The sequence below is a fragment of the Vitis riparia genome, chromosome 15, assembly GCF_004353265.1.
Source record: "Vitis riparia cultivar Riparia Gloire de Montpellier isolate 1030 chromosome 15, EGFV_Vit.rip_1.0, whole genome shotgun sequence".
Lineage (NCBI taxonomy): Eukaryota > Viridiplantae > Streptophyta > Magnoliopsida > Vitales > Vitaceae > Vitis > Vitis riparia.
In genome coordinates, this window is record NC_048445.1 from 13,554,126 (window position 1) to 13,567,652 (window position 13,527).

A 13,527-nucleotide genomic window follows, 5' to 3' on the forward strand; every position below is an offset into this window, starting at 1 on the left:
AATAATTCATGCAAAATAAAATGGGCTTTGGTGGGGGCCCTACATACTTGATTTTATAATTGATTAATTGATTGATTGATTGATCGATTAAATTGTCATGCATGATTGATTTTATTCTGCTCTATGACATGCTCGAAATTATTCTTTAATGTGCACTAACCTTACTTCTTGATAGCGCCTTATGGTTCGTCACCCAAGTACGCATCTATTCCCATTCTGGTATTTCTATATGCATATTTTGATTCTCACGTGTGCATGATCACTCTGTGTATTCATTGATTTACGCATCAATTGCCATATCAACTTCATTTTATTAGTAGAGACCCGACTTTAGGGACTTAGAGGGGTACTATGGTTTTTACCGTACCTTCCCAGTAAGTAACCTGACCCCCGAACCCGATCCGGTTTTTCACAGACCACATTTTCCAAAATAAAGAGTCACACTTAGAGTTTTTCTTTCTTATTTTGTTTACCCTTTAAAAATAAAACAAAAATAAGTGGCGACTCCAAGTCATTTTTCAAACAATGAATAAAATCAATTTTTCAAATAAAAATCGAGCTCGCCATCGAGTGGAAAACGCATAAGCCGAAATGAGGGGTCTACAATTATATATATAGTAAAGATTAATAAATTTTTATAAATAAATTAATTTGATTTACTTTAAGAATTTTTTATCTTTTATATAATAATTAAATATAAAATATAAAATTTAATTTTAATTAAAATTATAATATTTAAAAAATTATCATAAATATATCATTATTAACTAAATTTTTATATTATTAATTATATTCAAAATAAAAAAAATAGATCATAAGTTTCCAAGTATAACACATTATTGTTTGATATCATAAATTTTATTTTCGTAAAATCCAATCATTGATATTTACCAATTTATGATATTTTAATAGGATAATTTACTATTTATTGAAATCAAACATATTATAAAGTAATATTTTGTTTAAAAAAATTAAAACTAATGCAAAAAAATTTTCAAAATGGAACATTTTTTATTTTTAATGAAATGTGAATGTAAAAATTATTTATAAATTTATAACATCAAGTTAATTAAAGAAAATACCCAACTTAAAAAAAAAAAATACAACAATAACAACTTCCAAACAAGTTTTTTAGTTTTATTTATTGTTAAAAGTTATTTTTATTAACTCAATCAAACATGTTTTTCTTTGTTTTTGAGAATAAAAATTATTTTTTAGAATTTAATTTTCAAACATAATTTTATTTATGAGCACATCAAAAAATTATTTTTAAAAACTGATTTCAAAAACACTTCCCAAGCTTTTAGAAGTGTACGGGCTTCTACTCTTGCATGTATTCTGTTGGTTTTCTCTTATTAGAACTCCATTGAGGTTCAATTATAAACTGACTGATCACTTTATTTGAAAACGTGGAAGCATCTTACACAAACACGTATGTTTCACAAAAGCAGAAAAAACAAGGAAAAAGACGAGCTTAGACAAGTAGAGAAAGATTTGTTGCATTGGAAATGCTCTTCAATATAGTCCAAGCATTTCCTGGTAGCGCTTTATGAAACTTCTCCTGAGCCTTCATGATGCCGTACGCCTCCACCCGCGTATTGAGGTGGCGAGGCAGATCTTCTCCCGATCTTCTCCTTCTATCCGAGAAAGCTCATCCCTTAACTCAGGAGACAAATCATACAACATTAGGTACTGCAAACTTTTTCGTTGCAGCAATCCATGGGAAAGCCTTTTCATTTTAGGGCAAGTATCAATTACTAAATTCTTCAGATAAGGCATTGCCCCTTCCTCCACAATCAATTCTTTTAATTCTTTCAAATTCCAGAGCTCAAGGGTTTCGAGTTGCTGGAATCCTTCAGAAGCACAGACCATCTTCTTTACCATAGAGAAACCAAAGGATAATGTGAGAAATCTCAAGTTTGGCAGCTTCTCTAGGGTCACCATTGGGTCTTGCTCTATATTCCAACATTCCAATTCCAAGGAGATGAGGTTTGGAGGGTAGAATTCAATTTCATCAGGGAACCTTTCGAGCCTTCCTCTTAAACTTAGATGGTAAAGGTAGGTGTGGTCTGAGAAAGGCATGAGGTGCGGCAAGGTTAACATTTCCGCTCCTAAAGTAGACAAACATAAGGATCGAAGAGCAGTTAGCTTTTTTACTGACTCGGAAAATCCATGGTTCTTTGTTTGTGCGATTTTGGTCCATTCAATTGTCAGTTCTCTAAGCTCAACTAATTTTCCCAAGCCTTCACCACAGCACCAACTGCCTGCTCTTAAACCTAACGATTGGAGGTTTGTTAGGTGGCCAACACTCAAAGGACCATTCCTGCACTTATCTATCACTGACTGGCTTGAAACCACATCACGACCGTATAGATGTCTCAAATGGTGCAATTTCCAAATGGGGGAAGGAATTATTTCAATTAAAGTGCTTCGAAAGTCTAGGGTTTGTAGATTTGTAAGACGACCTATGGACGATGGAAGCCTTTTTATGCGGGTTCTCCTTAAGCACAGGTACTTAAGGTGGATAAGTTCTCCTATGCCTTCTGGGATGGTATTGATAGTCATGCCTTCTAGGTCCAGTACAGTGAGCAATTTGACACGCCTGTGTAAAGATCTCAAAATGTTTTTTTGGAAGCATACAGAAAAACAAATGAAAGATCGGAGACTACGTGAAGTATGCAAGTGTTTAGAATTAGTCTTCTTACCTTGATGAATGGTTAGTCGACGAACACTCACAGGGGATGTAGAAGCAATGCTTTCATATCCCTCAAAAAAATTTGTATCTTTGGCCTCAGAAATGGCAAGGTCTCGAAGCAGATCGTGCATGCGACAGGACATCACTCTTCCATCGAAACTCCTGCCAGCCACTTGAATCATGCTTCTATGTACCAATTCCTGTAAGTGATCTTCCGCGACGTCTTCCGCTATTTCTTCTCCCCTTCTTTGTATAAACCCTTCTGCAACCCACAAGTGGATCAACTTATCTGTCCTGATTTCTGAGTCTTCTGGGAAAAGACCACAGTAAAGGAAACAGGACTTCAAGTAATACGGCATATCATTGTAGCTTAAAGCAAGGACCCCCAAACATGAGTCTGGACCTTGATTTAGGTGCCAAGTTAGGCTGTCCAGTACTTTTTGCCAGGAGAGCGGTGTCTTTTCTTTTCTTGATAGAAGGCCTCCCAAGACCACAATTGCAAGGGGCAAACCCCCACAATTTGCTACAATTTTCTTTCCCAACTCTTCCAATTCTCTGGGGCAAACAGCATTTGCACTCCCAGCCAGAAAAATTTTCTTGAGAAAGAGCTCCCAGCTCTCTTCTTCAGTCAGAAAAGAAAGTTCATGGGGAATGGCTTGTGGATCAGCATAAAAACCAATCTCTTTATTGCGTGAGGTGATCAACACCCTGCTGCCATTCACCGAGTCAGGAAAATACAAGCCCAGCCTATCCCAAGCTTCATTTCTCCACATATCGTCCATAACTATCAAGTACTTCTTGGTAGTCAGGTAATCACGAAGCCTATTCCCCAACTCGCTCTCGTCCATTTTACTCCTTTCCTCTTCGGAGAGAATCCTAACACAAACAGCAACGCCTAGCAAAAGCTCCCTGATTGTATACTCTTGAGAGACATAAATCCAAGCATGACAATCAAAGCATTGCCGGACATCATTATCATTATAGACTTTCTTAGCCAGGGTAGTCTTTCCCAAGCCACCCATGCCCACGATGGACACCACAGCTCTCCGCATCTCTCCATTAAGCAGATTTTGCTTAACGCTTTTTGCATCCTCTTGAATTCCCACCACGTTGACTTCAACAATCGGAGCCCTCTTCTCTTTATGTGGCACAGCTTCGTTGGACGAGCTTGCAGCTGGTAAGGTTTCGACACCGTACCTTGATTTGTTAGCCATGATCTTCTCAATCTTGATATTGATCTCTCTGATTTGAGACTCGAGCTTGTGAACAAATCGTAACTTAAGGAACTTGAGGCATTTGAGACTTCCTTGCTGTTGGTGGTTCATCTCGAACATGAACCTGTCGATGACATCTTCGGCGTCATAGGTTACGTCCCTGATCTGACTCACCCAGAGCTTGATTCTTGGATCATATCTGCGCTTCGCATCCGCGTCTTTAAGAAAAAGGCGCATCCATTCGAGCTCGCTACTCAACAGCTTCACCTGCTCTTCCACTCTGCTGAGTAGAAATGCTTCCTGGGAAAGCAGGTCAGTTAACTTCTCTAGAAAAACGGTGACAATACTTTCAGCCATTAATTGTTTTCACAGTTGTTGCTGATCAACTGACAACCAGGTTTGTTGCTTTTAAATCCAGCTAAGTTCCCAATTTCAAGGCAATTTCCGGGCAAATGGGAAATCACTTTCCAGGCAATTTCAATTTTAAAAAAGAAAATAAAAAGAAAAATGGTGCACTAAATAGTTCCATTTTTCCACCCTCCAAACAATTTAATGCGATAGGTCAGGTGGGCCCACTTGACCTGACTTACCTCCGTTTTCCATACGGTTTCATTTTGTCAATTATGGTGGGCGGCCTCAACTTAGCCGCTTGCTGACCGTCTATCATATTTATTTTTGTCAAATTTTCTATGTTTTTAAGTGGGGCCTGTTTTGAATAAATTGTACATTCTTTTCTTCAGTTTTGAAGTTCAAAGCCTGGGATTCACATTTCTTCTTCTTGGGATTTCATTGTTTTTTTCTGAGCAGACACTTAAAATTCTAAGTCTAGCTCTATTTTTTTTACCCTACTTTGCATGCAATTGATTTGCTGAAGGAGTGAATCGGTCAAGGAAGGCTCCTTTCACTCAAGATGAAAGTGATTAAAAGAAATAAATTTCAATGTATATTTTGAGAAAGTCTGCATTATGATTTTTTTTTTCTTTACATATTTCATTAGTTATTAATTTATATTTTATTGGACTCTTAAGAAATTTCTAAAAAAAATATTATCTTATATATTTAGGATTATTAATTTAATACGTGAGTTGGACAAGAAGATTTTATTACCTGGAAGTATAAATTATTAATATATCAAATATTTATTTTTCTTTCGAGTTTTTAATAATTTTTCACTCAAATTATATCACATGAATTTGGAAAATTTGTAAAAAATAAAATAAAATTATTATTAATTAATGAAAATATTTAAGGGTTTGCCTCAAAACAAGTTTACCACATTTTATTTTTCTTATATAAAATATTTTAACCTCATTTTTGAACAAATATTTTTAATCATTAAAAGAATATAAATGAATTTGGAAAATTTGTAAAAAATAAAATAAAATTATTATTAATTAATGAAAATATTTAAGGGTTTGTTATTATAATGATGATGATAATAAATATTATACAAAGAATGTAAACCACAACTAATTTTTAATAGATAAATCAAAATTAATTCAAAACAAATATGAATATAAATGAAGAGAAGTTAAAAGAAAATTTTGAAAGTTATGTTTATCGAGATAAATAGATCTTGAAAAATGTCTGAACACATTCATTTATGAAAAAATTGTTTAAAGAAGAAAAGTATAATTTAATTTCAGAAATAAAGAAAATTTGATTCATTAAATGTTTATTTCTAAGTTTTCTTTAATAATATTATTATTTTTAACATTTAAATATTCAACAAGTAATTGTCCATGTAATATAATTCAAACAAAAAGTTGTGTCATGTGTGCATGCCTAAATACTAGAAGAGATGTAATTAAATATTTAGGCTTAATTGACACCCAAAGCCTCTACATATATATCAATGCCTTTAGGTAGTGTTAATTTGAAATCTTTTAAATCAATGTTTTTAGAATAAAATCAGTCATTGAACAAAACAAAATTACTAATTCATAGTTCACTAGTTTGACCGATGGTTAAAGCATCATTTTTCTATTTCACCTAATACCTTATAAAATTACTGGGAAAGTAACTTTTTTGCAAGAGAGAAAAGAAATGAATTTAACTCAGGCAATTACAAAGATAAATAGGTATTGCTTCAAACTTATGGAAGAAGCCAACTAAGTAAATTTGTTAAAAGAGTACATTACAACAATGGTGGATTACAAAACTTGTAAATTATGACACATATTTGTTTGGTTGTGATTTTACCTAAATCATGACTATAATAACATATTTTTTATGTTCTATCTATTTTTCTATAAGTACATCCTTGAGTTATAATAATAAATTTTAATTTAAATAATTTATTTGAAATATTGATGAACAAGAAACTAAAATTTAAAAAACAAATATATGATCTTTAAGATAAGTTTAATAACTAACTTAATTACTAAATTATAAAAATATAAAGAATTTAAAGAAAGGTAAAATATCATCTTATATTATAATAATATATTACTATATCGCATCTATTACTATAATCAAATATGATAATATTTTGATATTTCTATTTATAATTATTATTTATGGATTAATTAAATTATAGGTATATTACGTCATTTTATATATTATGTTAATCAATTTAAAATTATTTATAGATTATTAAAAGTAAAGAAATTTAAATTATTATATCTATATTAAAAGATAATTCACTTACTAATTACCTTTTCAAACATTATATCTTTCATTCCATTTATCTGCACATTCACAATCATATATACCTACGTACATCTTCATGTGCCTCGTGCGTGCTTTCTACTAGTAATTTTTAAAAGTGTAACTTCATTCCCGATTGACAAGGTCTCTCCATTGTGTGACAAAGGGAGACCATTGTGTGACAATTGTCTCTCTTTTTTCATTTTAACTTTTCTAATATATATATATATATATATATATATATATATATATATATATATATATATATATATATATATATATATATATATTATAATTTTTATCTTTTATTTGTTAATATATATTAATAAAATAAATTTAACTTATTTTTGTTAATTCTATTTTATTTTTAATATTATAAATATAAAATAAAATTCATGATATGTATTTCACATTTTATGTATAATATTTCATGCAATGATGTTTTATGTTTAGAATTTATCTATCCAATCCTAATTTTATAGGATTATTTTTTATTTATACTTTTTCTAAATTTTATTCTTAAAATTAAATACTTTCAACTAAAGTTAACAGTTTAGCTAAATAACTAATTTTAAAAACCAAAAAACAAATCGACATTTCTTTTGAAACCATTCCACCTTTATTGCAAACCAATTGATCAATAGTGCTAACCTATCACCATGTTTATATAAAACATCAATAAAGAATCACTCATCCCTCAACAAGAACCAGAATGGGAAATGACCCATTCGAATGAATTTTCAGAATTTTTTACTCACTATAGCCTTTTAAATTTATGATCTTAAACCAACCTAAAATAAATTATTTCATCTCATTGTAGAAACAAAAACCATGTCTATATGGAGAAACAAACCTTTAGAACACATTATTGTTCCGAAACCTTTCATTACTTCTGAAGAACAAGATTTTATAATCGAACTCGATGTAGAGTTACCAAAACCATCTTCTTACCTCAACGATGATGCATCGTTTTGGGAAAACCTTAACGACGAAAGTTATTTTAATCTACAAAATGCAATGGAACGTTGATGTTAGCAATGACGACATTGAAACACGAAATATGTCTTCAACTACAAGAATTTAATACTACAGTAGAAGTCCATAATCAATAAAGCCACGTATACTGCATGTGATAAAAAAGAAGAAAGAGATAAGGAAGAAGCCACTAGACGGATGGTAAAGAAGAAAGAAAAGTCAAATCTTACCTTCTTTACATTTATTGTTAACTGAACATTTGAAAACTTTGTAAATATTTTTGTTGTAAACTGACAGAGCAAGCAAGTGAGTGATCAGAAAGCAATCAATAAAGAGATCAAGAGAAATACAATCAGTTGTATCTTCAACTTGTAAATTTCTATATTCCGCAATAAAAAGTAAGAAATTTTTGTTAAATTTCTATTCTCATTTTATTTGCAATTTAGTTTATTTTTTTCTTTTTTTTTCACCCTTATAGGGTAAAAGGGTAAATAAATAAAGTAAGGAAATAAAAATTATTTGAATTATAATTTTATTTTTATTAATTACTATCTATCTATCTATATATATATATATATATATAATGTTTACATCAATTTTTTTTTTTTAAAATGGGGTTATTGAGAAAGTTTTTGGTGTAAAATCAGAAAGCAACAGCCAGGTTTGTTGCTTTTAAATCCAGTTGAGTTCCTAGTTTCAAGGCAATTTTCGGGCAAATGGGAAATCACTTTCCAGGCAATTTTAGTTTGAATTTCCACTTTCCAAACAATTTAATATGGTAGGTCAGGTGGGCCCACTTGACCTAACTTACCTCCATTTTCCATACGGTTTCATTTTGTCAATTATGGTGGGCGGCCTCAACTTAACCGCTTGCTGACCGTCTATCCTATTTATTTTTGTCAAAATTTCCATGTTTTTAAGTGGGGCCTAAAAGTTTTGAATAAATTGTACATTCTTTTCTTCAGTTTTGAAGTTCAAAACCTAGGATTCACATTTCTTCTTCTTCGCTAAAATTGGGATTTCATTGTTTTTTTAGCAGACACTTAAAATTCTAAGGCGGTGTTTGTTTTTTTGCTTAATTCTAAATAGAAACTTAATACTTAATAGTATTAAATAATAGGTTGCTTTTTTATAATATTTTATTTCTATTAAATATTCAAAAGTAATAAAAAATCAATACATTATTTTTTCTATTTAAAAAAAATTAAATATTTTAATTTTTTCTATTCAATAAAAAATTTATAATAAGTGATAAAAAATAAAAAAAAATAAACTACCTAAATTCTAAAAATAAATTACTTTTAATAAAAAGTAAAAAAAAACAAACTCCACCTAACTCTACCTCTATTTTTTTTCCCTTACTTTGCATCAAAGACATTTATCTCGTTTCCATGCAATTCATTTGCTGAAGGAGTGAATCGGTCAAGGAAGGCTCCTTTCACTCAAAGATGAAAGTGTGATTCCATACAATCTCATTTGGGTAATTACGATGGGGGACCAATTGACTTGACTCAGAGCTTAGCTTGTTACAGGTTGCAATGAAGATCTTGACTAAAGCGGCGTACATAACCCGAAGGTAGCAGTAAGCCAGTAACTCATTGATGGATAATTATTTGCTATCTCCTTTGCGCCACTCCTAGCTATAGGAAAAACCCTATAAAATAAAATATTATTCTTGAATCAAAAGGAATTATTAATTTATCAATAAATAAATAATTTATTAATTTAGTGTATATATATTACAAAAAAATAAAGATAAAATTGAGTTAGTTTTGGTGCAAAGAAAAAAATCAATGTATATTTTGAGAAAGTTTGTATTATGAATTCTTTTGTTTTTTTTTCCACATATTTCATTAGTTATTAATTTATATTTTATTGGACTTTGAAGAATTTCTAAAAAACTATTATCTTATATATTTAGTGAGATTATTAATTTAATACATTAACGTGAGTTGGACAATGTAGGGACCACCCCCAAATGCCCACGTGACAACCCCGCACAGCACCCCTCCAGGGGACACGTGGCACATCAACTCTCTATCCAGATTCCCTCCGGGGGGCGTACAACACTCTCAAACCCACGGTCCGGACGACCCCCTCTCTTGTCCGGATATGTTGTCCAGACCCAGCGTTAGCAACTTAATCAAAAGCCTTGGCCATGAAACGCAGGCCATCCTGGCCTACACTATCAGAAGCACTTTCGACGAGACCATACTGAGTCACCTCAGACAACCTGTCATAGCCCGCATTCCACTGCCTGCAGAGCGAAAGGACAAGAATGATGGCAAGCCATCCCCTCCACAATATTTGACAGCCACCTGCAGGACAATGATGCCTCTGCCACTACCTCAGCGCCATCATGACAAGTCAAAAAGTCTTCCCACCATTAAAGGGGACAGAACTTCTGACACTATAAAAGAGCCTTCATGCAAGGAGAGAAGGTAAGCTTTCTTACTCAATAAAAATGGAAGATTGATTATCAGAGAGAAGGCTAACAAAACCATCGGAGGGTGTGTCCGGACAACCTGTCCGGACGTCTTTTGCAGGTTGATTGAGGCAGGAATCATCTTCAGTTGAAAGAGAGCGTCCATCTGGCTATTGCGAGGACCTCGGGTGACGCGGGGCTTCAATATTGGCGCTGTCTGTGGGAAGTTGCTCAATCAACGACAAATATGTCCACACCTTCCAGGATTCATTCGTCAGCCAGAGGAGAAGAATGTTATTTTGAATGGCGCGAGACCATGGAAAGGCGACAATTGGAGAGTGAACGATAAATGCAAGCTCTCCTCCAGGAAACGACGAGACTAAGAGAAGAAAACGCGGTGTTACGCATCCACGTTTCGTCCTCGGGGCCTCCTCGTGACCAACGCCCAAGAGGTCAGGGGGCGAACTCTAGGCCTGATCCAGAATCGGTATATCCTGGAACTGCAGGGGTCGTCCCTGATATGCACAATGAGCGATCTCGGGAACGACCCATGCCCATGTATCCTGCTCCCCAAGATGAAAGCTCGGACTCTACCTGTATCTCATCAAAGAGACAGCGTGATAAAAGGCCCCAGTTGTTAGACGTAATGCGCGCGAGGTTAGGACCGCAGGAGCTTGGTAAGGAGAAGCCGCCGGTGGCCGCAACCTAGGAAGCATAACCCGACCCCCCAGTCGCACCCACTATTCAGAACAACCCCTCGCACCAAGCGGTACGACAAGTCGGAAGGAACTCATCAAATGAACCTCCCCCAGGTTTCATTAGTAAGAGGCTGGATGACATGCTCCCCACGCCTTTTAGCTCACGTATTATCCATTATGATCCCCCAAGGGGATTCCTCATGCCAAAATTTTCTACGTATTACGGGTCTAGTGATCCATTCAACCATATCATGCATTACCGGCAACTCATGACTCTCGACATAGGGAATGATGCGTTGTTGTGCAAAGTATTCCCCGCTAGCTTATAAGGCCAAGCTCTTTCTTGGTTTCACCGACTCCTCTCGAACTCTATTGATAACTTCCGGGACCTATCGAAAGCTTTTGTGGGACTATACCTGTGCTCCGCCCAGCATAAACAGAACATCAGCACCCTGCAAAACATAAAAATGCAGGAGAATGAGTCCTTGAGAGAATTCGTGAAACGGTTTGGTCAGGTTGTGTTGCAAGTAGAGGCCTACAGCATGGATGCTGTCCTCCAAATCTTCAAACAAAGCATATGCCCAGGTACCCCATTTTTTGAATCACTTGCTAAAAAGCCTCCCACGACGATGGATGACTTGTTCCGGCGTGCAAGCAAATACTCAATGCTGGAAGATGATGTGCATGCAGCCACCCAACAAATTTTGGTCATCGAACAGACATCCAGAAGCGACGCGAAAAGAAGTTCCAAACCTCCGAACCAGCCTAGGACGTTTGATCGAAAGGTAGGGGGAGCAAAGTCGCCCGGAGCTGCCGCCTCTCACTCCCATTACTGTGTCATATGAGAAGCTTCTTCCTATGATACAAGACCTGTCTGACTTTAGGTGGCCCGGACCCATCAGAACGGACCCAGCCAAGAGAGATCATAGCAAGAAGTGTGCTTACCACAAAGAGCATGGTCATACTATGGAGCAATGTAAGAGTCTCCATTACTTGGTAGAAAGGCTCATAAAAGCAGGACATTTGAAGCAATACCTCCGCTCAAAAGCTAGGGTTAAAGATACTTCCTGGAGCCGCGATTCTGGGACCTTTAGGGCCCCAATCGCCCCTAAGGCCGTCATCAATTACATCCATGAAGGACCACTGGATGAGGAGTACAACTTCAAACGAAAGAGGTAGAGGTTGCTGCAAGCAGCGTCGGTGTGTGAGCGCGTTAATTCCATTCGGCCCGGTTTAACTAGAGGGAGCGCTCGCCCGATAGACGGGACAATTGTTTTCCCCCCAATAGATTTCACACAAATATTACAACCACATCATGACGCCCTCATCCTATCCCTGGAGATGGAGGACTTTGATGTGAGATGGATCCTAATTGACCCAGGCAGCTCGGCCGATCTTTTACAGGCATCAGTAATCAAGCAGATGGGACTCGAGCTATCCGGCTTAGAAAATCTTGGGCGAATCTTGTCAGGATTCAATGGAGCGGCAACCACCTCCCTTGGAGATGTTGTGCTACCAGTCCAAGCAGGCCTAGTCACTCTTAACGTACAATTTTCAGTGGTAGAAGATTTGTCCTCCTTTAACGCCATCTTGGGACGCACGTGGCTGCACTACATGACAACCATCCCTTCCACATACCATCAGATGGTAAGCTTTCTCACCGAGGACGGAAAAATCGATCTATATGGCAGCCAGCTGGCCGCTCGCCAGTGCTATCAAATAGCGCGAGAAGTCGGATCCAGCAAAGATGGCTAGCTCCTCCCCGAACCCACCAACTTGCCATACCAATATCAATTACTGAACCCGGCGGATAAAGATCCCCCGGCGGCAGATCTCTTGCGGCCAATCCAAATCTCGGAGGAAAACACTCATCTCACACATATCAGCTCCCTCTTGACACCTAAAGAGGCCTGGGATATCCAGGACACCCTCCGACAAAGCCACGACGTCTTTGCGTGGGCGCATTCCGACATGACAAGAATCCATCCTTTAGTCGCCTCCCATCGGCTTAACATCTTGCCTTCATCAAGACCCGTCCGGCAGAAGGTTAGGTGGTTCCACCCGGATAAGCAAAAAATTATTCGGGACGAGGTTGACAAATTGTTGGAGGCCGGATTTATTAGAGAAGTGGAGTATCTAGATTGGCTGGCGAATGTAGTGGTGATCCCCAAAAAGGAGGGAAAATGGCGAGTATGCGTTGATTATACCAACCTCAACAATGTATGCCCAAAAGACAGTTTCCCTCTGCCGTGGATAGATCAAATCGTGGACTCCACTGCCCGGCAAGGAATGCTCTCCTTCCTAGATGCCTTCTCTGGATACCACCAAATCCCCATGGCCCTTATCGATGAAGAAAAGACGGCCTTTATAACTCCACATGGGCTTTATTGTTATAAAGTCATGTCATTCGGACTCAAAAATGTCGGTGCCACCTATCAGAGACTGATGACAAAGATCTTCAAACCCCTGGTTGGCCGCACAGTGGAGGTAGACATTGATGATATAGTGGTTAAAAGTAAAACCCGAGAAGAGCATGCACACCACTTACAAGAAGTCTTCCACCTGCTAAGGAAGTACGACATGAAGCTGAATTCATCCAAATGCGCTTTCGGCGTGAGTGCTAGGAAATTCTTGAGGTTCATGGTTAGCCAAAGAGGGATAGAAGTTAGCCCTGACCAAATTAAGGTAGTCATGGAAACACCACCCCCTAAGAACAAAAAGGAGTTGCAGCGCCTCACAAGTAAGCTCATCGTATTGGGACGTTTCATAGCCTGATTCACTGACGAATTGCGACCCTTCTTCTTAGTATTACGGAAACCCGACATGATTGGATGGATGGACAACTGCCAGAGCGCTTTCGAAAAAATCAAA

The 13,527-nt window shown here is 36.3% G+C and overlaps 3 protein-coding genes across 3 annotated transcripts; 2 read left to right on the forward strand and 1 right to left on the reverse strand.

The window, feature by feature from the left end:
• Positions 1-1,569: 1,569 nt before the first annotated feature.
• LOC117931983 (putative disease resistance protein At1g50180) lies at positions 1,570-4,266 on the reverse strand. Its single transcript, XM_034853040.1, has 2 exons — positions 2,706-4,266; positions 1,570-2,111 (listed from the first exon to the last, which is right to left on the reverse strand). The coding sequence occupies exons 1-2, from the start codon at positions 4,264-4,266 to the stop codon at positions 1,570-1,572; spliced, it is 2,103 nt and encodes a 700-aa protein (XP_034708931.1).
• Positions 4,267-11,123: 6,857 nt separating this feature from the next.
• Positions 11,124-11,835, forward strand: LOC117931984. Its single transcript, XM_034853041.1, has 2 exons — positions 11,124-11,441; positions 11,506-11,835. The coding sequence occupies exons 1-2, from the start codon at positions 11,124-11,126 to the stop codon at positions 11,833-11,835; spliced, it is 648 nt and encodes a 215-aa protein (XP_034708932.1).
• A 162-nt stretch (positions 11,836-11,997) lies between these two features.
• On the forward strand, positions 11,998-12,411 carry LOC117931985. The gene has a single exon (XM_034853042.1). The coding sequence runs from the start codon at positions 11,998-12,000 to the stop codon at positions 12,409-12,411; it is 414 nt and encodes a 137-aa protein (XP_034708933.1).
• The last annotated feature ends 1,116 nt before the right edge of the window (positions 12,412-13,527 follow it).